At 41.1% G+C, this 26,202-nt stretch overlaps 1 protein-coding gene across 1 annotated transcript in view; it reads left to right on the top strand.

Moving 5' to 3' along the window:
* LOC119720191 (sushi, von Willebrand factor type A, EGF and pentraxin domain-containing protein 1-like) overlaps window positions 1-26,202 on the top strand; it is a 41,924-nt gene that overhangs the window by 15,099 nt on the left and 623 nt on the right. Inside the window, exons 8-20 of the mRNA XM_038189771.1 lie at window positions 5,908-6,129; window positions 7,765-7,983; window positions 8,474-8,758; window positions 9,314-9,484; window positions 10,709-10,891; window positions 12,547-12,801; window positions 13,771-13,986; window positions 14,691-14,846; window positions 16,723-16,977; window positions 17,317-17,456; window positions 17,698-17,806; window positions 19,714-19,914; window positions 20,805-21,233. Coding sequence (XP_038045699.1) covers window positions 5,908-6,129; window positions 7,765-7,983; window positions 8,474-8,758; window positions 9,314-9,484; window positions 10,709-10,891; window positions 12,547-12,801; window positions 13,771-13,986; window positions 14,691-14,846; window positions 16,723-16,977; window positions 17,317-17,456; window positions 17,698-17,806; window positions 19,714-19,914; window positions 20,805-21,233 — 2,841 coding nt within the window. The remainder of the gene's footprint in view (window positions 1-5,907; window positions 6,130-7,764; window positions 7,984-8,473; window positions 8,759-9,313; window positions 9,485-10,708; window positions 10,892-12,546; window positions 12,802-13,770; window positions 13,987-14,690; window positions 14,847-16,722; window positions 16,978-17,316; window positions 17,457-17,697; window positions 17,807-19,713; window positions 19,915-20,804; window positions 21,234-26,202) is intronic.

Below are 26,202 nucleotides of genomic sequence, written 5' to 3'. Positions count from 1 at the left end.
TTTGTTTAAGATAGTGGTTCCACATTGTATCGTTTGTTCCATGGCCAGCTCGGGACTGTCCAGAGATCAACATGGCAAACCTAGACTCCAACCTACGTCTCACGATAAATGGAGGCAACTCACCAGGCTCAGTAGTGATATTTACTTGCCAATCCGGATTCCATCGGGTAGGAGAAACACGCCTCACTTGCCAGGGTGGCAGCTGGTCTCCTTCCTTCCCTACTTGTGAAGGTGAGACTCTGGTTTATTTTGAAGTCAGTCATACAATTTATTCTTTTTGAAGTAAAATAATATGAGGATTCCATTCGTAGTGACAAATACCTGTAGGCCTAGAATAATACTTTAGAACAATAATCACAAACAAATATACAATTTAACATCCTTATTGCTTTGAACCACAGAAGGGGTATGGATTCACCATCAGTATTTCCACAAAGTTTCTTACAGGTATAAATGTAGACCTTTATTTTTTGAAGAATTTGGAAATACGTTTTTTCCCACTAAAAAAGACTACACTTATAGTCTTTTTTTTTAAATTTGAAAACTTTACAATTAAATGACTAAAAGGATGGCAGTAGGCCCTACATAGAAAATTTACTCACAAATGTGACACTTAATAATTCAATACAAGAATGCTGACTATTGAAGTTCTTGGGTTTTTTTCGACAGCCGATGTTCCTGATGACACAGGCCCGTTATTAAGGCCGGATGACTGCAACTGTAAGGTTTGGGAGAGATGTGTGGCCAACAGCAATGGCCCATCAACATGCCACTGCATCCACCCGCGGCAGTGTGATGGCGCTGTGGGCCAGGAGCAATACTGTGGGAGTGACGGTCGGATGTACGCCAGCATCTGCAGAATGAAGGCTGCAGGCTGTCTGCTGGACTTGGACATACAGGTCGTCAGCAATGGACCTTGCCCAGAAAGTAAGCATAAATAAATCTTCACACTTTCAGTTTTCCATTTTTTTCGTTTAACGCCAAGTGGTTGGTTGGTTGGTTGGTTGGTCGGTGGGTTTGTGGGTGGGTACGTGAGTTCGTTTCTGCATTCAGTAGGGGACGTTGAAAAACAGAGCACAATAGGGTTCTCAATTTTCGAGAGGTCCCCTTTTTGGATTCGTGTACATTACATTTCGGAGGTCTTCCTAAAAAGTTTAAGTACAAACAAAAGAGGGACAATAGGGGGTCCTCGATGAGGCAAATACACACTTTTATGGGTAAACAAGCATTACATTCACTGTGTGGACTTCCAAACAAAATAGGTCGACATAAATGAGGTAGCAGCTACGTTGTGTGGACTTGCCCACGTCCACACAATGTTTCTCTCTCTCTATGAAGAGCAGGTTTAGAGGCATTTTTGGTTTAGGTTTATCCGTGGCAAAATGATGAGGAACACCAAAGGGAATCATATAGACCGTGGGCCAAGTTGAACAAACCTTATTTTTTATTCAAAATCAGACTCAACTCGTTCGGTTGGTTTCTAATCCCATCAAAAGTCGTTAAAATACAAGAACGACGATTAAAGGATGTTCTTGTGAAGTTAATTAGTTGTTAACATATAATAACAAGAAATTACAACGGAATTTTTTTTTTCAAGTTATCGAACATGCATCTGGAAACAGTTAGTCTGATCCCTGTCTAGGCAACTAGTGTAAAGATATGGGGCGTGTTTTGGAATCATGTCCCGACTCCCTATAAACAAAATGCGACGTCGGAAGACGAAGAGGGAGAAAAAGACGAAGTTTCGGTGTGTAATTCACGTTGTCAAGTTAATCAACTACTGGCAAGTTGACTCCTTTTTCGGAAGTATTGTGGAACAAGCTAGGTCACACACTGCGTCACACACACGCATTTGCAGAAATAGCCCCAGAAGTTCATGAGGAGTTCCCTAGCAGGCGGTATGATGCCCCAATCGCCTGCCAGGCATCAGTACAGGCATGGAGCTATAAACACTCCATGGTACAGGCAGGTAAGCTCATTGTCAAAGTTGGTCACACGTCTAGCTTCTTGCTGTGTGGGTATTTTAATTTAACCCTTCCTATATTCTGGAAGTAGCTGGTTGGGAGTACAAACATTTTTTTCTAATAAAGTTTAAATTTTCTAGGTTTATTTTAGATTTTGTTTTGAAGAGCAAGTAACACTTTTCTACAGACATGCAACTTTTCCTTGGATCCGCTGATTTTTTCGGGTTTTTTTACTTATCATGAAGAAAAGGATTCCATACAAGGCCTCCACTCAGAACTCCTGCACAAAGTCTACGGGCCATGACAGAAAAAGTTAAAGTATTATCAAAGATTTATTGCACTCTTTAAAAAGTGTTACTTCATCAGATTTACAACTTTAAGTAATTTTCAGGTCATATTATTATAATTAACCCTCCGCCTTGTAAGTTGTATGGAATTCTTTCCTGTCACGGTCACAATAACATGTAAACAATTGCGTGTAAAAGCAACAGTTTCATTGCAATTTTCTATAAAAACATTCTCATTAAATGTACAATGCCCTTTTACAATTACTTTGTTTTTCAATATCTTTATGCCAGGTGTAACTTGCTGACAAGTTCCCTCCAAAGATGATGAACAAGACCAAGAATGATTGTGGAGCTGAACATGATGATGATGTGGATGCCAGTTCCAGTGGTCTCTCTGGTGTTGAACGTTCTTTGAGTTTTTGACAAGTTCCAATTAAATGGGTAAAACAACAGATATTGTGGATGGCAGTTTCAGTGGTGTCTCTGACGCTAAAAATTATTAGGAGTTTTTGATGAGTTCAATTGAGTGGCGGAGTAAACTGACCAACCAATGAGGTTTTGATACCGAATATTCTCAGGGTTTTTGATGAGGCTGCAATGATTCATATTTGGATGCCAAATATTTAAAGTCATAACTGTTACCACACAACATTTAAAGTTTAATTGTGAAGCAGTGTTTTGACTTATCAAAATAAGATGAAAAATTGTTCAAACTAGACTATTGGTTATGAAGGGAACCAGTACAAAAACTCATTATATGATATGTTTAATATTTTTACAAAATATTGTGGTGGAAAGTGTGTGTGTGAGATTAGAGACAGTTTAATTGTGACGTCATACCATAGCACTTACGCTTAATCACTGTGTTCGTGACTGGGTGGAGCTTAGGAGCTCCGTGCGTTGCTGCATGCACGCGATTGGTTAGCCAAGCGCCATTGGTTTAGTGCATGTACATGTACAACATGCGCGTATCCGTGCACGTGAGGGCTGTACTCACGTGCTTACGGGGAATTGATGTTGCGGACAGCAAGCGAGCAATAGGTGAATTACCTGTGCTCTGCGTTTTAGGGGAATGCTTATGCGCGAATTGTACATAGTCGTATGAGCTGTGCTGGGGTTACGCTGGTAGTATGGCTGATGTGGCGCAAGTACACGGCTGTATAGCTGTACGTTGCTGACTGGCTTGCATGGTCGATGCGTAGCGGGTACAAGGCTGTACTACTGTGCATTGCTTGTGCTACTGTACATTGTTTATGCTGTTGATAGAACAACCACGCCTATTTTAAATTCAGATTAATAAATACCTTGGAGAGTTGATGGTTTCTGATTGGTCGAGACTCGATCACGTGGCCGGGCATTAACGGTGATAATGGACAGGCTTCAAAGATCAAGCGAATAAATGGCCCCTGAACCAGCATTTATCAATCCCCGTTCAGCCCCATGCAAGCCAATGATTGGTCAAAATATAGTAACAGTCCTGCGGTAGCTTGTAACAATAGAGCACTGCACATGCGCTCAACCCCTATCGCGTGAGACTGACGCGCGCGTACACAACACAGTTGCTAGGGATGCATGCGTGCGCGCGCGTAAGGAAGTTTTGATACAGCAGTGCAGTATATACTGAGGATGTTTACGACGAAAGCGTAGATCTACGATTTATTTTCTTTGAACACTTCACCCACCGACATATTTACCTTTCCTAAACCAAGCATCTTTGTAATTCCGGACACAAGGAATGTGTAAACGAGATTTCAGCTTCCTCCATCAGGTAAAGATATGAAAACATTGTTGTAATTTGTTTCGCTACGGCAGCAGTTTCTGTTGAGTTTACGTCGTTATAGCTGTTAAGCTAAAATATGGCCCAAGAACATGAACACAAAAAAGTCTGGAAATATCGCCGGAAAAAGTCACAAAATTGGAGCATTTTAACTGTTTATTTCGTTAAAAATGTATGTATTAATGGGAAAAACAGTGTGAGGATCCGGTCTTCACTGCGTGATAATGACCGGGTGTGGGGGTGACCGCTGAGAAGAAGTCGAGGTCCATTATGGACCGAGAAGAAGTCGAGGTCCATTAACAGCGGTCACCCCCATACCCGGTCATTATCACGCAGTGAAGACCGGCTCCTCACCAGTACTGTTATTCCCTTATTACTGTACATTTATTGATTATTGTTGAATGAATTATGAGCATTGTTAATTGAGGTTACCAACAATTCTGTTTTAGGTGTCTGTGTTACAGGCCGATTGTGCAATTGACAGGGTAATCAACAGTCATTCACAATCGGGCGGTAGATGTCCACTAAAATGGACCTGCACCCTTAGCCTTGAAGGTCGCTCTGAGTGATCTCTCGTCTAGGGAAGAGCTTTGGTTTGGGAAGATTGTCTTCACCCCAATAGGAGTCAGACTTATCCTAACAGGCTTGGTTGGCCCGGAGGTTTTTTATGTTAAATATGTTTTATATTTGTATCTTAAAACTGTAGCCCATTTGTTCGTCCATAGTCCACATGACAGCATTTTATTTTATTCCAACCATTCCTGTTTATTTGTATTTTATGTTCAAATAAGCCACGGTTGACATCCATTGTTCCACATGTATTCAAAATGACTGGTACTTGTACTTTACATGAAAGTATTCATTCTGCAAAATATCTTTTTGAATTGTGAGGTAAGCGGTCATCCAAACATTATTCCTCAATGATCCTTTCCCATCCCTAAGTTATGCTTTTATTTTGGATGAAAATGCGTGATTCGAGTCACGAGTCACCAGTTCCGCTGCCCCTGATGACATGCTATTTTGCTGTTTGCTTAAGCGCGCAGGTAAATACACATACGTAGTAGACTGTCTTATGGGTTACCTGTGTGATAGTCTACTATGCATGCGCTTTACGAAGCACATGTGAAACTGTCGCACGGGTGTACTACGCATGCGTGAACATCGCCCTAGCTAGCTACACATGCACAGATGGTTGCACGCGTAAATATTAATTACGTGCAGCCTATTCCCAAGTTCAATGATGCCGAACTTAAAAATATTTTTGACAATAAAGATTTACAACTGTATTTACAACCTTGGTTACAGTATTGCAAACAATCTGAACTTTTCTGAGGTTGAGCAATAATATTCTTCTGGTGAGCTGGACAAGTTTCTCCAGAGATATTTTGCCCTTCAGGTGCATGCTACTGCAACAGTAAAATTCGGCAACTGAATATGTATGAGGTATAGAAAAACAAATATAACATGGTTCATTTCGGGTAGACAGTTGATATTAGCTCCCCCCGATATTTAGTTTGTCAACTTCCAATACTTCTGGGGGCGAATATCGACTGTACGCCGTCAAACCATGTTATATTTGTGTAATGTTGTACAAGTAATCCAGTGGAAATACCTATTGTCTAAATGTTTGTTACCTAGAGATGGGCTACAAATTAGAAAGAATAGAAAAAACGGGAAAGGGCACAGTGGGAGAAGGTATCTGTTCATCACACTTTCTTTAAATAGTTAAAGATAATATATAGTAGAAGGGAAGCAAGATTCAGGAAGGAAATTCAAAAGGTGGCAGGAAACTCCCAAAATTGACAGAGATTCTGAGGTAAATCCATGGAATCAGGATGCAATAACAAGTTGATTTCATTTGTCTGATTTATGTTTTCAGTAACCGAACCACCTGTGGCAGCTGCAACATGTCCCACACCATCAGTCCCCAACGCCCTCATCTACCACCGTAGCCAAAACATTGACACAAGAGACTTTGAAATCATCTTTGATAATGGTGATGAGATTGAGGTCCGATGTACAGTCTTTACAGTCAACGGCAGGGAGGTAGTTACCGCTACTTGTCGGAATGGAGCTTGGAGGCCTGTACTACCACGTTGCGGTAAAATTAATTGTCTTTATGTCTTTCCTGGTCATTTAATACCAAATAAAAAAAATTACAGCATGACTTTGGGGTTAATTATGGTATTATTCTTAAAAATAAACTTGTACCAAATTTATAAATTAAAGTTATCACATTTTTTGCTTTACCTTTTTTAATACATAGAATACATACATCATTTAATCTGATTCATAAGATTATTGACCTTTGTTGCTTGGTCAATTGTCTTTTGTTTACTATCATTTCGATAGTAAGAAAATATCAGATGACAATTTTAATTGGTTAAAGACCTGTTAAAGTTATGCTTTGTCAACTACCCAAACGGTTTAATTGAAGTAATTAATGTCGTATAGTTTTATTCATAATATTTTAGTTCACCCTTATCCATCATTTAGTTTTATCTCATACTTAATGCAACTCGATTAATCAACTCTAATCTTTCTAATCTATCATCTCTCTACTTTGCTTATTGTTATAAATCTACACCTTGTTAACTGCTAGAACTCCTACTCCCGGGTGATGTTGATTGTAATAATGTTTTTTGTGAGTGGACGGTGGGGCGGCGGCAGTGAAAAGAATATCTTAATTGGCATTATGACAGCCAAGCACACCAGTCCCTTTAAACAAAAAGTCTTGTTCATGAAATCTACATGTTTGTTAGATTGGGGGAAAATGCCTTGTGGAGGGAAATTCCAAAAAATCCAACGTACGTCCAACCAAATGATGTACATGTACAAAATGTACAAGGTCGTTAAGGTGGTGGAACTTTTGTTTGGCCTGTAATTGTTTTCTTCTCATTAGAGGCCAAATTGAAAGTGATGTATCACATTGACCTTGCCAACAACAGCTCATTGAAGTGTATGAAATATACGACTCAATTTACGGAATTACCCATTTATTTTCACAGTGCAGGGGCGTAGCACAAAGGTCATTTTTATTGGGGGGGGGGGTACATTTTTTTTGAGAAAGGGCACTTGCACATCCGTTGTGAAATGTAGACAGGTTGTTGTTTTTCCGGACACTTGGCCTCCGTAAAATCAAAAAGCGGGGGGGGGGGGGGGGGGGGGTTACCATCTGTCGGTGGGGGCGCTGTTCAAAACCGACACTTATGCACACAAAGGGCCAATATATGGTGCTTTTCAGGGCGATGCATGTGCGAAATTCTGAAAAAGCCACCCACAACGGCTGATGCCACAAAAAAGGGCACCACTTCTTTTTTGAAAAGGCCACTTGTTAAGGAAAAAAGGGCACTTCGTAAAAAAAGGGCACTAGTTAAAAATTATTGGGGGGGGGGGTAAGCACGTTGAAAAAAGGGCATTTGAATGGAAAAAGGCAGTCTTTACAAAATATTGGGGGGGGGGGGTAAATACCCCCTAACACCCCCCCCCCCCCACCCCGGCTACGCTTATGCATTGGATCAAGTTCAGTTATTCTCTTTTAAAATGAAATCACGTTACTGACTTCAATAATGGATTAAACTGAATAAAAGCATAATTGTTGCTGTGTGTAGGAACTGTATAATGGCATGTGTTGCCTGTTGCACTACTGCGCAGAGATTGGTAAGCCCTCCATTACATATTTTGGTAAATATCTATGATTTAATATTGAATCTTTAATGTCTTTGTTGTATGACAGAGGTTACATACAAGCGCTCTTGTTCTCGTCCTGTGGCAGTCCCAGATGTCAGACAGTATGTTGACGATTCAATCAAGCTACGTGACACCCCTCGTCCTTCGTTCTTCCACGACTCCACCATTATGTCACGGTGTAAGGATCCATTAACAATGACACTGGTAACTGGTCCGCTTCGCACCTGTAATGACGGCAGATGGACTGGACCTGTGCCAGTATGCGGTATGTTTTACTTTATTTAATTGGTATTTGATTGAACGAAAAAAATTGTATTGAGCAAGATTTGAATGTGGGTACTCTGTATCAATATACTTCTGGTGCTCTATTTCGCCAGATTCCAATACCCATTTTTTTTTCTATAAAATTGATATTTATGAATAGAAACTATATGTACCAATTGGCCTCCGATCCTATCCAAATTACGGTGATGTAGAATGTGGTTAACACCCAGATGACAGGATAAGGGATATTAATACTAAGGCCAAGTTTCATTGAAAAAAATATTAAATTTAACAATGAAATTCACTAGAGAGGAATTTAAACCTGCGTTTTACAGAACACTCTTAATTCAAGGCATATTTTGGTTTCCCAAATTGCTCAGCGTCGCAGGGCACCACTCGGAAACCATGAAATCAAACATGATCTTTGCGATTTTGTGCATCAAGATCTGGAGGTGTTGCTTAAAGTAATATCCTCTTCCTATTCATGGCAGAGCGGGCATCAACAAGCTTCAGCCTCCCAGCCTTAGATACCACGCTCCATCAGTTCATGGCTAATGGAACCTTGCTCATCTACCCTGGTGTTGGTCAGTTGAATGTGGATTGCATTGTCTACAGCGGTTACCCAGTTTTAGAACACAGTCACTCACAACAATGGACTTCAGGTGGTCAAGGAAAAAAGAAGTATGGTGTGCCTGCAGAAGGCCACTCAGGGACTTACACCTGTAAGAAGGCTTGGTGGCCATTTGTATTTCATCGGCTTATGATACAGATAAGAGGTAAGTAAAGCTGACACCAGTTGATCTTAGTAAAAGCATGCAAATGATATTAGCATTTGAATATATTAAACAAAAGCGGGTGCTGTTCAAAATACAAATGTTCATTTTAGGCAATATTGTGTGTTTAGACGTCCCTTAGCATTACATCAAAACGGTTCATTTAAAGATTTGTACTTCATGTTCTCCGTTTTTTAAATCTATTTAATACATTAAGACTGTTCAAAAGATAAAGAAAATCTCAAAATGGATTGTTTATGTCACTACAAAAATAGGGGGAAGATGATCCAGTATGGGGGAAAATGTCACCCCTGGGATTAACGCCGTTTACATTAACTTTATAAAGTAAAAACAATCACAAGCAACTGAAATATGAACAAGGCTGAACATCATCTATCCCTTACTTAAGAGTGGGTTAAAAAAAACACACAACTAATTTGGCATTATTGGCTCATGGTTCATTTTGAATGTTGCAGTACAGGCTATAATGTTTTGAATGCAGGTCTTTAATTGTCCGCTGTTCTTATTCTTTAATCTCCAACAACAACTTTCATGTAGCTGTTTCCTGTCCAGAGCCAAGGCCCCCGTTAAACGGTCGTCGTATCGGTGATGACTTCCGCCTCACAAAGTCAGTGTCATTTGAATGCAACGAGGGCTTTGATCTCATCGGGGAACGGACGTTCAAATGCAACCTTGGTGCATGGTTGGGAGAAATACCACGCTGCAGAGGTGAGTGAATGATGCTTCCAGTTCTAGAATCTAAGAGTATTATTAGAAACACTCTAGCCTATATAGCTATTGCCAGATTCAGGTACGTGCATCTTCAGTGTACGTGTACCTGATGAGTTTGTTTTGGAAAGTTGGAAAGACAGGATGCTATGGGTTCACAGCTGTTAAAATGTCATAGGTTGTCATATACAGCAAATGTTGATATATTGTGCCACTCACACATGAACGCCTGAGAAAGACATTTCACTTGTGTTCACTGGTTCTGTTCGTGTGTTTGTATGGCTGACAGTGTTGTAGCACTCGTACTCGTACTCGTACTCTTTTGAGTCGTACTCGAGTACTTTTTTCCGTACTCGTACTCGTACTCATGGAAATGTGCTCGACATCGTATGCGCAGGAATTTTTTCCTGTACTCATACTGGTACTCGTACTCATGGCGAGGTATTCGTACTTGTACTCATGGAAAGTGCTTGTACCCATACTCTTAACAATACAGCATAATAAAGGCATGTTCAGCACGCAGTTGATTGTCTTATCTGTGCACAGTTAGCTACGTAGCTAAATACTCAATGCTGAATACAGTCTACCAGTACAGGGCTGCATTTTATGGTACAAACAATGCTGTCATAGCCTGTAAAAACACACTTCTGGACACACTGTACAATACAAAATCTAATAAAGTAAATAAATGTCAAACTGTTCCATTTCTCCCACTCTTGTTAAAGTTCTACACTTCAGGGTTCCATTCAGTTGTCCAATCGTGTAAAATTGTTTGGGTTTTAAGGGTTCGCATTTGTTTTACGCTCATGAACTATCTTGTTTTTTTCCTTTTGCCTGTGTGACTGAAAAGTATATAATAGGGAATATTTGCACCCATGGAAACCTACTCGTACTCGTACTCGTGGAAAAGTACTCGTACTCGTACTCATGGAAGTGCACTTGTACTCGTACTCGTAGAAAAAGTACTCGATCTCGTCTCGTACTCATAAAAAAAGTACTCGACTACAACACTGATGGCCGGAGACTACTTATCTGTAGAATGTGTACGAACGTAATAAAATTAAAGGTTTAAGATTAAAAACTGCATGACATACTTGTAACTATGTAGCGTGGCATGTAGCATTGTGTTGCGTTACATTGCATTGTAATGATATGTTGGCTTTATGTCAAAATATTATATAAAGAATATTTCCTTCTTGGTTTCTTATTGTATTCTGTAACCAGCTCGGGACTGTCCTGAGATCAACATGGCACACCTAGACCCCAACCTACGTCTCATGATCAATGGAGGCAACTCACCAGGCTCAGTTGTGATATTTACTTGCCAATCCGGATTCCATCGGGTAGGAGAAACACGCCTCACTTGCCAGGGTGGCAGCTGGTCTCCTTCCTTCCCTACTTGTGAAGGTGAGACTCTGGTTTATTTCGAAGTCAGTCAAACAATTTATTAGGTGTTGGGGTAGGAGCCCAAAACCTACTGTTATTTTATGAATTTATTATGATTTTTTTCTCCCAGACACATTCTTCTCAGTCCAGAACTGTTTGTCAACATGAAAAGTGATATGAACTTCAGTTGTCAATACATGAAAACACAACCCACTGAAGATGTATTTTTGTGATTACGTCATCATGACGTCATCATGGGTCAGGTGACGTCCTTTCAGAAAATAATAAATGTTATCTTTGAAATTCAATATAAAATCGACTGTGAGAAAACGGAACTTGAATTTTGCGGGAATTGACATGATAATACATGATTTCCATTTTATCTGGTGCGCGTCAAATCACGTGACCCTTCCTTCCGGTCAAATCTGGAAGTGCCTAATAATTTGATAGTGGAAAAGGATGTGAACTTGTTTTCAATTATGTAAGTGTCTGCCTGGGTTGACCTTTAAAAAATGATCGGTGATGCCATGAAGTGTTCGAGCGCCATCTAGCGGAGGTTTTAAAATATCAAAAACCCATCTTCACTTGATGTCTGTGGAAAAGTTTGCGGTAATCGCGTCAAAATTAATATACATGATGACCTTTAATGCTGACAGGATCTGTGCGCAAAAACAAATTGATTAATTACGTCATCAGACCGGAAGTTACAATGAAACGACCTTAAAAACCTTCAAAAATTGCTAAAAAATCAACTGTGATAGATAGGCTATAATCAAGATCTGGCTATATATAGCACAGTTAGCATACCTCGTGCACTTTCAGGTAATGACGTTACAATGATGTCATCAAGTATCATATTACAAGCAAATAAAGATTCCTATGTTTAATCTTTGAAAATCAATATCAAATCAACTGTTACAGATTTGAATTAGTTTTTATGGCAATCGATACAATATTGCAGGGTCTTTATATTTGGTATTAAGTGCAAAATCACCTGACTCCTCCTTCCAGTCGTAACCGGAAGTGCCTTATAATTTGAAATTAGTAAAAGATGTGAAATTACTTTCAACGATGTGAGTGACTGCCTAGACTGTACTTTATAGAAACAAATTACAGGTGATGTCATCAAATGTTAGAGCGCCCTCTAGCGGCATGTTGACTAGGTCAAACATGGATTTAAACATGCATTTTATGTGTGGCAAAGTTTGCGGTAATCAATGGCCCAACACCGTGTGGTTGTTCCTACAACCTCTAGTTCTGTCTGAAGTAAAATCGTGATTAGTGGTTACTCATTAACTACCATGAACATGTATTTGGTTCAGTTACCAGAGCAGAAAGTAACATAATGATATAAGGATTCCATTATAGTAACAAATACAATTGTATGCCTAGAACAATACTTAAAATATGCAATTTATCATTCTTATTGATTTGAACCACAGAAGTCGTATAAATTCACCATAAGTATGTTCACAACGTTTTTAGAGGTATACATGTACAACTTTATTTTTTGAAGATTGGAAATTACATTTTTCTCCACTGTAAAAGACTACCCTTACAGTCTTTTTAAAAGGCTTTTTGAAAACGTCTAAAGAGACGGCAGTACAAAGAGAATTTACTCCAATATTTGACACCCAAGAGTTCAATGCAAGAATCCTAGCTCCTTTTTTTGACAGCCGATGTTTCTGATGACACAGGCCCGCTATTGGGGCCGGATGACTGTAACTGTGAGGTGTGGGAGAGATGTGTGGCCAACAGCAACGGTCCATCAACATGCCACTGCATCCACCCGCGGCAGTGTGATGACGTAGGCCAGGAGCAATACTGTGGGAGTAACGGTCGAACGTACCCCAGTATCTGCAGAATGAAGGCTGCAGGCTGTCTGCTGGACTTGGACATACAGGTCGTCAGCAATGGACCTTGCCCAGAAAGTAAGACAGTAATGCTTCATATCTCTTCTCCTCCAGACACATGGCGATACTCTAAAGCTGTGCATCTCCATCAACACGTTTTCGAATCTGGATAGGTTTTAGCCCTTAGGCCATGGGCCAAAATCTTTCTCAGGTCTAGAAGTTGAGGTTCGTCTTAACTTTCTGGTGTCAACTTGCAATAAGGTCAACTTTACTAATTCGCTAGTGCTGAATCTGAATCCGGTTGTTCAAATTTGCCCCAATTGCACATTGAACTTATGACAACATTTTTTTCTCATTATTTTGCCCATTTTTGGTCAAAAATAGATTAACGCGCGATACGGTGCTTAAAGGTTTTTGATTTTTGAGGCATAATGAGATTTCGACGTGGCGTTATGATGACATATACGCACGCTTGTTGTCCCTTTACAACACAAATCAATCACATGTAAATCAAAAGTTATTCAATTTCAAGTATAATAGTGACACTCATTTCGTTTGTACTTGACGTGTAGGAGATTATATGAGCGAATAAAGGGCGCGCAGTTTTCGAAATACGCGCTCAGTACGCCCTGAATAGCCAGTCAGCATCGCTGTTAACGTATTCCCCACGGCCAGGGGTTAATGAAAGAACGCACACGCGCCCATGGAGGCGAGGCTGGTACGTAATGGCAGCGATGTATCGCAATCGCCCTTATGCAGTATAGTTACATTGGGGAAACATTCCCCTTTATTCTAATTTGTGCACCGTGATTGTAAAATATCAATTAACATGTTTGAAACTACTTATAACTGAGAAATTAAGTTGCCACGCCCACGCCCCCCCCCCCCCCAAAAAAAAAATTAAAATGGTACATGCTGTTGTCAGTTTTTTCATCATTAACTGGGTAGGCCTATCTGTACACGATGTCACTGCAAATATCCTTGTTATATGTATAATATGCAAATGTACATATTATCCAGCAGCTGAATCCATTATTCCAATTCCAGATGATTGTAACTGTGAGGTGTGGGAGAGATGTGTGGCCAACAGCAACGGCCCATCAACATGCCACTGCATCCACCCGCAGCAGTGTGATGACGTAGGCCAGGAGCAATACTGTGGGAGTGATGGTCGGACGTACCCCAGCATCTGCAGAATGAAGGCTGCAGGCTGTCTGCTGGACTTGGACATACAGGTCGTCAGCAATGGACCTTGCCCAGAAAGTAAGCATAAATGCATCTTTACACCTTCAGTTTTCCACCTTTTTTACCTTTAACGCCAAGTTACCAACAATGTACGGTGATCATTCTCCCATCTGAAGACATTGCCAATCGTTTCCAAGTATTTATACTTTTATTGTGACAGAGTTCATATCTCAAAGGGGTTTTAATTAATTGTAGCTGGCTCATACTCTCTTACAAACCTACCTTTTGTTTAGTAGGCCTATGGATATAAAATGTGATGTTTTTAACATCACTTGGTGTACTGTTGTACGTGTTCCCACAAGGCATAATCTATAACACCGTGAAGCACTTCCAGCGTCCGGTAAAGGCAACACATACAATACTATAATTTCTGTAGATAATCTATCGAGTTTGCATGATGAATGAATTTGACATATACTGTGGGCATGTGTACTTAATTTATTAGCGTTAGACTAGTGAGCTGTAATTTAATATAGCTCTATGGCTATAGGGTGCTGTTTCGCTTTGACGGCTGGACAGATGCCCCTGCCAAACAGACTGGAAAACCAGTTTGCGGATGCCATCTTGTTTTAGAAGTTTCTGTGGAGTTGAGTCACATGTTTGAAGGTATAAGACGTGTTGTGTTGTACCAGGTGTGCAAACTGTCGTTCTGATTATGTCCCGACACCCCCCCCCCCCAATCAACACGCTACATAATTTATGGACCATTCACCTTGTGGCAGGTCCAAGTTTGCAATTGCCCACTGAAGATTCCTTGTTGTCCGACTATTCTTCCGAGAGTTCAGAGTCACCTGTAGATCCTACAGTCTCACCAAGCATGGAAACTACAGAAAGTCGGAACAGCGAGAATGGAACAACGGAGAGTGAAACAAATCGCGGTATGTATATATAGTCAATGATGTGGTGAAAAAAATGCAATTGAAGACAGTGACTTTGATCACGTATCAAAAGAACTGTTATCTAAAGTCCTCATCTCCACGATTGTCTTTATTTAAAAGAAGACAAATTCACTCTTACACTGCTGATACACTTTTTTAAAATAACCACAATGATTACATTTTACTTTACAAGCAATGGTTGCGTGGTTTGAATTCACACCTTTAGGGATGCATGTGCGCTGCTACAATCTACAAATGGTGAGATATCATTAAAGAGGCGATTTTCCTGTACATGTACAGTCGAACCTTGATAAAAAAAAGATCAATGTCAATACAACCTCCTGCTTATAAAAAGAACAATTTTAGGTCGAAAGTATTTGTTTTTCTTTGTTTTTCATTACTGATAATACAAAGGTACTTAACAAGGTATTTTGTAAAGTCCCAGGGACCTTGTTATAAAAGTGCTCCACTGTACTTCGTAATGTCCTGGGCCGCTAATGTCCAAGACGCGTCTTGGGAAGGGTGACTCGTCTTAGCTCGCGACTCACCCTAGGATCGATTTCACCAAATTTAAGACTTTCTTTGAAACGCGGCTGAACTCGTCTTAATTTAAGATCGGTCTGAGGGTCGTCTGATGTCATTAATGCGTGCGTTAATTATTATAAAGTCTGGAAATTATTGCCGTTAACGACGAGTGTTGGCTTAGAGTTATAGTTTCGAGGAAGAAAATCGCTGTAGAAACAGATTTGAAAGGATTTGAAGTAGAGTGATGAAGTGGGGAACAAGAACATTGACGTAAATCTGTGCCGGTGAGTTTGGGGTGGGATGGGGGATGACCAAAATCCAAAAATTGCCCGCATGTGGAAATTCGAAAAGGGGGGGGGGGCTGACACCACATTACACTAAGGCGCTCTTCGGGATATAGATGTATATCAGTATGTATATACTTGCATCAAATAGGTGCATTTTAAATGCTTATGTTCTTCGTTTCACCACTTTTCAGTGTTATTGAATGCATTTTGGTCGTTGGGATGTTGAAAAATGACCTCAAAATCATTTTTTTTTCTCATTAATTAAGTGGGGGATGATTCAATAGCTCATCCCCCATGGTCAAAAAGTGGGGAGATATATAATCCCATCCCCACTCTGGGATTTACGCCCCTGAGCAAGAATGACTCTATCGTATCTGATGTAGCCCAACCTTAAGTGTGAAATTTATTGATTAGAGTAATTTTCTGTGCGCGGAAATGGTTTTGCGTTTTTCTTTTCAACGACTGATTCGTCGAGCGGTAAAAACAAATACGAAACTGCTATCAAATTGGCAGTTTTGATGCGTCTTGCTATAAGATGGGTTTAGCGAAGTCGGTCGTACAACGCGCCTTAGCTAAGATCGATCTTAGACCTGTGACTCGACTTTAATAAGTCCCAAGATAAGATAAGAAGAGTTTCGTATAATCGGTCCCTGCTACTGTTTATATCCCGATTTGAGATTCGTTATTATTTTAACATGTCATACAATTACACGTAGGAAAGTGTTTGAAAGGTCGTACATAAAAATAGAATTACAGAAAAACACACATCTGGACATCTCCATTGCCCCAGTCAAGAAAACGTCTTAAGTTACATAGCGCAACAAAAATGTATATATCCTCCTGTAAAGGAAGATGTATTAAAGAGGATATACGCTATGCGCCCCTAACGGCAACTATCCTGAATAGTGAATTGCTTAACATTAATTGTACCCTTACAGTCTTTTTAAAAGGCTCTTTGAAAACTTTGCAATTAAATGTCTAAAGAGACGGCAGTACAGAGAGAATTGACTCCAATATTTGACACCCAAGAGTTCAATGCAAGAATCCTAACTCTTTTTTGACAGCCGATGTTCCTGGTGGCACAGGCCCGCTATTGGGGCCAGATGACTGCAACTGTGAGGTTTGGGAGAGATGTGTGGCCAACAGCAACGGCCCATCAACATGCCACTGCATCCACCCGCGGCAGTGTGATGACGTAGGCCAGGAGCAATACTGTGGGAGTAACGGTCGAACGTACACCAGCATCTGCAGAATGAAGGCTGCAGGCTGTCTGCTGGACTTGGACATACAGGTCGTCAGCAATGGACCTTGCCCAGAAAGTAAGGCAGTAATGCTTCATATCTCTTCTCCTCCAGATACATGGCGATACTCTAAAGCTGTGTATCTCCATCAACATCTCCATTGCCGCAGTCAAGAAAACGTCTAAGTTACATAGTGCAACAAAAATGTATATATCCTCCTGTAAAGGAAGATGTATTAAAGAGGATATACGCTATGCGCCCCTAACGGCAACTATCCTGAATAGTGAATTGCTTAACATTTCATCGACGCAGCATTTATATTCTGCTTTGTTGAATCACGCTCCCTAACCATTTTTGATCATGTGGGAAATATATGACACCATTTTTAATTCGACCCCGATCTCTTTTTCGTTTAAGACGACTACGCGGCCTGCGGGTACAGTGAATATGCAGAACAGAGGATATTTGGAAGGATATCCGGCGGCACTGATGCTGCAGAAGGCCAGTGGCCCTGGCAGGTGGCGCTCTTCTGTCATCGGAACTGCAGAAGATGTGAGGTAGTAATGCATTACATTCTTGGTTGTCTTAAAGCGATGCTTGTAGGACTAAAGTTAAAAGACTACCATTAGGCAAGGAATCTTAAACTCTGTATCATTTAATTGCCTCAAGCAGCTAATTGCAGCCGTCCAATTTTTTTTTTTTTTCATTTTTGCGCAAAGCAGTTTGCACTTAACCATAAATTGTGGTTGGGATTGATAAAATGTTGCAAAATTAAAAAAATACTTGCTAATTTTCCAGCCCAGGTTTTTCTGTGGTGGTAGTCTCATTGCTCGTAACTGGGTTCTGACAGCTGCACACTGCTTCAGAGACAACCACTGCCCATGGTCTGCCATCAGAGTATATACAGGTAGGTTGTTTGGACATTTATAATTGGTCAAAACTTAATGATTAAGGCATACATTACAAATAATTCTCGGAGAAATAGCGTTCACTATTCCAAATAAATATGTCGACGTATAGAGGTATAAACAGGTTTCCCATTACTCGGGCACCGGTTCTACGGGCCAACAAGCCGTTACAGCCATGTGGCTGCGCAGGGCGATTTCTAAAGGTTATATAACACTTTAGTTTGAATGAAACTACACGTACACGCACATGTTCACGTTGGTTGGCGAAATCTTTCAAAAATAATTTCTCCCGTTTGAAAGACCGTATCTTCATGCAACTTTCAGGGTTTATTCCCTTATAATGATCCAAGTCTGTGCTAAACATCGTTGTGATATGTTCTTTACTTTTCGTTGAAATTGGAAAATTAGGCCTGGCCACGTGCATATTTGAAAGCTGTAACACTGGCGTAAGCAATGTCTGTCAATCTTTTCAAGCTTTACAAATATTAATAAGGTTCCTGTCCATTATGTCGTGCAGTAAACATTTGCGTAAAAGCCTCCTTCACGAGTTATTAATTGATAAATATCACCCTTTTTGCCGGCTACTATTGGTCAATACCAAGACCCACGCCAAGTCACGCCGAGTGACGCTAATGAATATGCTAATATGCGATTGTCCATTGTGTGGCCGGGCCGAAATCGGTCAACCGTAGCGTCTACACGTACTGTGCTATTAGAGAACCATATACGTGGGTTTGGTCGCTAATAAAATTAGTGGCCGAAATTTTCTTTAGAGATGATTCAATATGTAACACAAGCGTTAGCAAAAAAAAAAATTAAGCAGAAATTCGGAATATATTTAGATGATATGTGTGGTCAACTGTTCGTGAAATAACAACTTCCGTAAATTCCTAGAAACTGATATAAATACATAGATTTGGGGACGCCGAACAATTTCTTCCAGATTTGAAGGTCAGCTTTACCAGTAACCAGTATTGACGTTTCGGCATCGATGACGGCAATTTTTTTTTCACTGACATGAAGTTTAGAATTTCTTCTTCCGTTATATTTTAACATTTCAATCATACTGAGCATATTGTTTGAGAAATACAATGTCCCAAAGGCCACGTTTTTTTGGGGTGCGTGAATTTCACTGCTCTGTTATAGCGTGTAATAAGTATGTAATCTGATCAGTTTTGCCTAACTACAGCATGACGCTTTGTGTTCGCAACCATATGGCTGGTTACTCCCGATGAGTTTATAATGCATGCATAGTCACAAAAATAAGCCAGTGATGAACTCTGTACCTCTGCATCGTTTACCTGATATTATAGTTACTCGTGAACAATCTCATGTATGATTAAGTGTTGGGTCTGGAGCCATAGTTCGCGAAACATATCAGAATATGCATTCTATACATTACAGCTTTCGTTAACTGATAAATGTAACGTAGGGCCCGCCTAGTGCAAAGATTAATGCAATAATAGTACCAACCTTACATAATTAAGCTCGGGTCGATGGTCAATAAAACCATTATCTGGCTGAATTAACCGACGAGTACATTTGTATCTTAAGCCCGACGCATACCTTTCCAATTTTTGGTTTATGAGATCATCAGGGCATCGTACAGAGGTGTGCGCTAAAAAAAAATAATTTCACCGGATCCGATTTTACCAGACCCAATATTCATGTTAACCAATCAGATTCACGAAGAAAGTCACATGGTTGTCATCATGTGACTGATCATCATGTGACTGATCACCATATATGGGACTGATCATAGACATAATTCACTTCCCAGATTGTAAGTGGATACCACGGGCGCTTGCGTCTGAATTGAATAATTAATTCACACTGCGGTGGCCCGTCAATTTTGTCATAGTTGTAGGACTGTATGGTGTCATGATGTTGTTTCGCTTTATTTCAGGAATTCGTAATAAATCCAGGTCAGCTCTTCGACTGTTGGACCCAGCCCTTGTGTATACCCTTGATGGAGACGACGCCCTAATAAAGCATGAGGCGTTTAATTCGGACCTTGATAATGATATTGCCGTTTTACGATTGAGCCGTGATGTCATGCTGAGCTCAGGAATAAGACCAATCTGCATGCCAAAACTTGCTATGAAAGGTGAGGGCGCCTAAATGTTTACTTATAAGAGAAGCGTTTACTTAAGCAGCCAGGTACATGCAAAAAGTCGATCACAAAATAGTACGCTTGCGTGAGCCATCACGTTTTTTAAGTAATACACGATTGAAGGAGTTTTCATTGCAAGACTTTCTAGGAGCGATTCCTCGACTTAGATTGTAGAGTGATCGTTTACTTCTCTTTTTTTAGGCTTACTAGAGTTCGTATCAACTCAACTATGGAAGAAGCTCCGAATTTATGACTTCGACCTGAGCTGGAAATGCCCAAACAATAAGTAGGACCTTAAAAAAGTAGCTTGGACCGTACTCATTGCAATTATGGCTCAGAAGATGCCATAACGCCAGGACCCTAAAACCAGTCGAGTGAGGGCTCATTGACCCTTTTTTAATTTTAAAAACTTCACTGGTTCGCAGAGCCGTTTCGGATCAAGGTCCCATTTGGTCAACCAGCTTCCCTTTCATTATTCTCGATGTCTTTTTCCTCATCTATATCCCTCAACCCACTAATGTTATGGTGGCATGGTTGGCTAGTGCGTAAAGCTCTCTCATCACTGTGGCCCGGGTTCGATTCCCGACTCAGACCATAATGTTAGCAGAGTTGTGCGTCGATTCTGTGCCGAGAGGGTTTTTCTCCGGGCTCTGCAGTTTTTCCTCACTCTGCATAACTAAAACACTTTCGATCTCTGGCTGTGGTTCCCACATGGGTCATAATGGCGGCTGTCAAAGGCGCCTTTGCACGCCTTTGGCTCGGCCACGTTGTAGCCGCGTCCTTCGCAATTTAGATTCTCAGTTGCAAGTAAGGATGATTAGCCCCCAAATTAGTATTACTATCAATGTAATGATGATAAGCATTTGATTATTTTCTACAATCAGAAAGAGCACTTTATTCACCACACGGAGAACCACCATATGTGGCTGGATGGGGCACTACGCAACCCTATGATTCCGGTAATCGGTGCTTTGACGGATACAGGCCTACCTCGTCTCTCCTTCAATACCTTGTTGTCCCCGTGCGCAGTAACAGAGAATGCAGGGACAGTTTCATCAACCACTATGAGTGTACGAGTGTGTCCGCTTACAAGCCTGCAATCGCGTTTTGTGCGGGAGTACCGGAGGGAGGCGTGGATGCGTGCAAGGGAGACTCGGGAGGGCCAGTCATGAGGCAGATGACCGTTGCAGACGGCAGCAAACGATGGGTCCAGATAGGCATTGTCAGCTGGGGTGAAGGGTGCGCCGTGGAAGGTCGATACGGTATTTACACAAGACTTTCGGCATATACCGACTGGATTGAAAGTCACACATGTAAGATGAATATACATTTATTTGAGTGTTTTGGGGTTTTTTTAGGGGGGGGGGTTGTCTTCCTTTCAGTATACTTCCTGTACAATTGCACCACTGTCAAGATACCAATGGCGGTTTATATGTTGGGAATTGTTCACCAGGCCAAAAAAAGAGCTCCGATATTGAATGACCATTTGAAGGCTTTGAAGCAGGAACATGTTTTAATCTAGACCTTTACTTTAGCCGCACTTCTTGAGTGGGTCATTTGGTATACGTGTATATGTGGTTCCCAGTCCCTCAATCATCGATTCTGAGTATGGCCCGAAATTGCCTACGCCGGTCAAATCACGATTTGCATGCTCTCAAATTATCCGGTATAATATCATTTTGTGGGCAAGGCCAGAACTTGAGGCTTTTGTAGAAAAAGTAAAAAGAAGGTTGGAAGCTGTGAACAGGATTGCAAGATCGTATTGCTGTGAAATTTGAATGAAAATGGGTTCTACAACTGTCTTTTGCAATGCAGCTCAGGCATTATTGTTCAAAATGGCGATGAGCTACAGGACTACTTTTAGTGGTGATTATGTTTGGATGGAGTTTTCTCCCAAAAATCATTGGGTAACCCCAACAAAATTCATTGGAAAATGAAAGACGATGAAATAAGCTTTAATCTGATGTGTGTTTCAAACAACTTTGATACAGGTAGTTGTGAGTAATTTTGGAGGTGAGCGCATATATCACTGGGGCTCATGGCAGTTTACTTTATACTGGTCTGCAACCCAATGGAATTATATTAACATAAACCGTGAATATTCCTTCCGGTGTATACTAAGCAGTAAGTATATCGCTACTTGCGCAATGAAAGGAACGATCTCTCGGTCTCTTGCAGACGGGGTCCGGGTAGGGACGGATCATTCCGGCGTGTTTACAAAAAAATCTGTGAGTTTACATAAGAGTCTGATGAGTCGGAAAATGTCCCTAAATACCTCTAAATTCAGCAACAGATAAATGAGAAAAGAAATGACATAACCTTACAGACAATGCTTATACAGCTTGTCCAGGGGGCAGGACCAGGATGCATGGCCGTGCTGTGATGATCATTGTTGCATTCGGTGCATTCCAGTGGAATCATACATACACTCCTTTGCAAGATATGAGAGAATGATGCGCAGCAGGCCCTTCGCTCGTCTGTGGTCTTTGCACTGAAAACCCTGCATTTATTGAGGGGTTTTCGATGGATGGGGCAGCTTTTACCAGGATCACTCTTCTTTGCATCAGAGTCTGCACTCGAATCAGGCGCTATGGAGACATCTGTCTTGTGTATACGGATATGGGTGCTCTCTCATATTTCTAGTGGTGGATTTCTCAGCTCTCACGGGGCCGCTGTTGTTGCTGGAGATGATGAAACTTAGGTCATTTCTGGTTTTGACTTCTGAGCAGATGAATTCAGCAAAGAAGTAAGATAAACCGTTTCGCGGATACCGCCATCTTGCTTGAAATTGTGATTGCGCAATGGCGCGGGGGCGCACGTGACCCAGACTGAAAATCCGTAACGTAAAAGGCATGGGGAGGTCAGAGCTGCTCTGAAAAATATTTCTTTTTTCATTGAAAAGAACACAATTTTGGATACAGATTTCTAAAAACTGATAAATGGGACTTATGAGCTGTCCATGGGTGAAAAAAAGTATTTAAAAATACCTCACGTCCAACGGCACCAAGCTCGAAAAGGGAAAATTGATTGCGATAAAGTATTCACGTGACCGCGCATGTAAGAACGCTGCGGAAAGGGTAAGTATCCATCCTCCATTGCGTACTGGGCCTCCATGAGCAGATCACCATGCTGCCTCAACTTGTATTGAGAGGATCTCTGCTGTTAATGCGTGGAAAACTTTCCAGTTTGTGAAAAGGACGCTTTCGATTACCTCTAGAAGATTGCTTTTTCAGCTGTTCCCATGACTTTTTCAGACTGTGGTCGGGTCGTTTTAATGTGCAAAGCACGGATATTTTTGATGTGGTCTGATGACTCTTTCCCCAGCCATTTCGCTAGTAGGTCGAGCTCTTCGCTTGGTGTTATTCGCAGGTGTTTACTCGCATTGTAAAATGATGATCGCCAAGCTCTGTAGTTTTCAGGTCGATCATCAAAATGTTGAGTCCTGTGTTGACTAACTCACGGCGTGCGAGATAGGGGCCTACTTGGCAAAGTCGTTGCTTTGGTCTCCTGCAGTGGTCTTCTTGGGGAATGGGGACATGTCTGGTTTCCCATTGACGTCTTACTGCATTGCAAAGGATGATGTGACTTCAATGTTGGCGGGATTCACTGGTGAGGTGGGTCTAATATTGTCAGCAGGTTCCCGGCTTGGCATTGACGAAAAACCAGTCTGAAATTCAGCTCGTTGCTAAATGTAGTCTTTTGTGCGCTGATCGATGTCTGCTGGAGCCTGTGCTTAGTTTGTTGCACGACAATCCAGTTTCCAACTCCATGGCTGCTTCCAATGCCTTGGCTTGAGCCAAGGCTGCTGCTGCCTCTCTTTGGGGCCTAGCAATCCCAACTCTGCATCTAGTTTGCCCTCTGCAGCTTCATTGTTGCCTCTGCTTCAGCAAAAGATGTGCGGACTCTCGCCGCCTCCGCTTTGACACGGGTTCTGGCTGCTTCGCTTGATGAAGATGAGCGTGTGTATGACCCTTGAACTCGCCCGAGAGGCTCGATCATCGCATTTGTCTTCCATGATAAAGATGAGTCGCCTTGATCGTCTGCCGCAGCTGTAACACCAGCTGATTATATGTCTTTTCACTGTACTGTCCTCTTTAAAGTTTTTATAGAACAAAAATTGACATCCAGTCAAACTCCTAACAAAAAAAACCGACGAGGGAGTCAGTATGTAGCGTCCAACTCCAAGTTTAATCGTCAGTGAAAAAGGGGTGAAACTGTGTAACATAATAAGTAGTAGAAAATGCACTAAGTACTGTAGCTCAATAAGGCCATGAACGCTTATACACAGTTCAAAGTTGACTAAACACCACATAGTCTTAAATCTCAAAACATGCAATAATTAGGAATAGGAGTGGAATTATGTCAATGATCGTATCGGTCCTTTAAATAAAAGATAATACCAGCAATAACAGCACGCGTAAAGTGTGAAATAAACCTTTTCGGTTTCTATAGCCAGTGTTGTTGACTCAAGTCGCTGACTCGGACTCGAGTCGGACTCGAGTTGCAATTTTTTTTTTTTTTACTTGCATGAGACTTGACTTGACTTGGGAAAAAAATGACTTCAGACTTGACTTGACTTCACTCGAATAAATTTGACTTGCTAACATTAACACGTTTCGTAAAGTTACAAAAACAACACAAATCTCTGGGCGTTCGTGCGCACTATAATCGGTTGAAATAGCAAATTAACAACAAGCACGCGATAGCTGGGCATCCTGAGCCTGCCACACGTCATGTACATGATCATGACTAGCACTATGCGTGTGTTATGGACCGTTCGACCTCGTGCATGCATGCGAGGTGAAGTTTGTGCCGTGTGTAGTCTGAGTACCATCCGTTGTTATTGGTCATTACACATTGAGTGGTTTACTGTAAGCGTGCTAAATGCAACTAGGGTTTAATGACTGGAAAACGGCTGCTACCCCCAATCCGTCATAAGGTAGCAGACCAGTAAATAAACTTCCATAGACCCCAATGGTAAATGCTCACACTTCAAAAATTCGGGAAACTACTCACACCTCTCCAAGGTGTTCGAGACACACATCAAATTAAAGCTTATTTCATCATCTTTCATTTTCTTTTCAATTTTCGGGGGGTTAACTGATGACTTTTAGGAGAAATTTCCATCCGAAGATGATCACCCCTGAAAATAGTCCTGAAGTCCATCGCCATGTTGAAAAACGATGCCTACACTCCATTGCGCTTTAAGGGCCCCAATTTTATCCAAATTGAACGGAACTACAAGCTCACAGTCCTGTGCACGGCTTCCACCCATATTTTTTACAAACCCTCCAGTTCATGGCCCACAGCATGCTCAAATACTGAAGATTTTGAGGGCATGCAAATCGTGATTTGGACGGCGCAGGCAATTTCGGACAGATTTACCGGCCTGCAACCATAAAGCAACAAGAATTCACATATCATGCATTAAACGAAAACAGAAGGACATTTTGTCAGACGTCCGTCAAACATTCAACACGATGGCACAAGTTTGATTATAATATATCAAAATGCGGTTTTTAGACTCTTTAGATACAAATAAGGAGTTTGAGAGAGGATGTTTGAAAAAGTGTGATTTTTTTAATCTCCTTACATGATGCACGCTTTGATAAACCCCATTCCCATCTTTACTCCGGCTCCGTCGTCAAACACATAAACTGGTTCACGAACTTACATCAACTATTTTTTTTTTAAATGACTCGAGACTTAACTTGACTTGAAAAAAAAATTGACTATTGGGACTTGACTTGACTTGTGAAAAATTGTCTTGGGACTTGACTTGACGTGGAAAAAATGGCTTGGTTACAACTCTGTCTATAACTTAGATGTGTAAAACGTTTGGCTATGCTATACCAGTATATACGATATGGCTGCAATATGAGCTCATATCGTGTGTTTTTACATTAAGAAAATCCAAAAATAGCCCTAAATATACCTCTAAATTTAGCTACATAGGCCCTAATGAGGAAGAAAAAGAATTACAGGTGATTACAGAGCTGGCAGTTCATCCGAAGGCAATATGTAAGTGATAATTCTGCAAATGGGTGTACACTTGACTACTACATGTGCGAAACGGGCTATAAAAATGGTCAACCGATCGGGGCGCTATATAAAAAAAACTGGACATACCCGGTCCAAAACACTAGCATACTTCATGCCATCGGCCTCCCAGATTGCAGTGCCTATGTGAGTATGCTGAGGGGCAGGGGCGGCGGAACCGGGGGGGGGGGGGGCTGGGGGGGGGGGGGCGTTTGTTCCCAAGTGCCCCTTTTGCGGCCATAA

Source organism: Patiria miniata, unplaced genomic scaffold (genome assembly GCF_015706575.1).
Source record: "Patiria miniata isolate m_02_andy unplaced genomic scaffold, ASM1570657v1 HiC_scaffold_9, whole genome shotgun sequence".
Lineage (NCBI taxonomy): Eukaryota > Metazoa > Echinodermata > Asteroidea > Valvatida > Asterinidae > Patiria > Patiria miniata.
The sequence above is the reverse complement of the archived record's forward strand: the minus strand, read 5'-3'. Positions and strand labels throughout refer to the sequence as shown.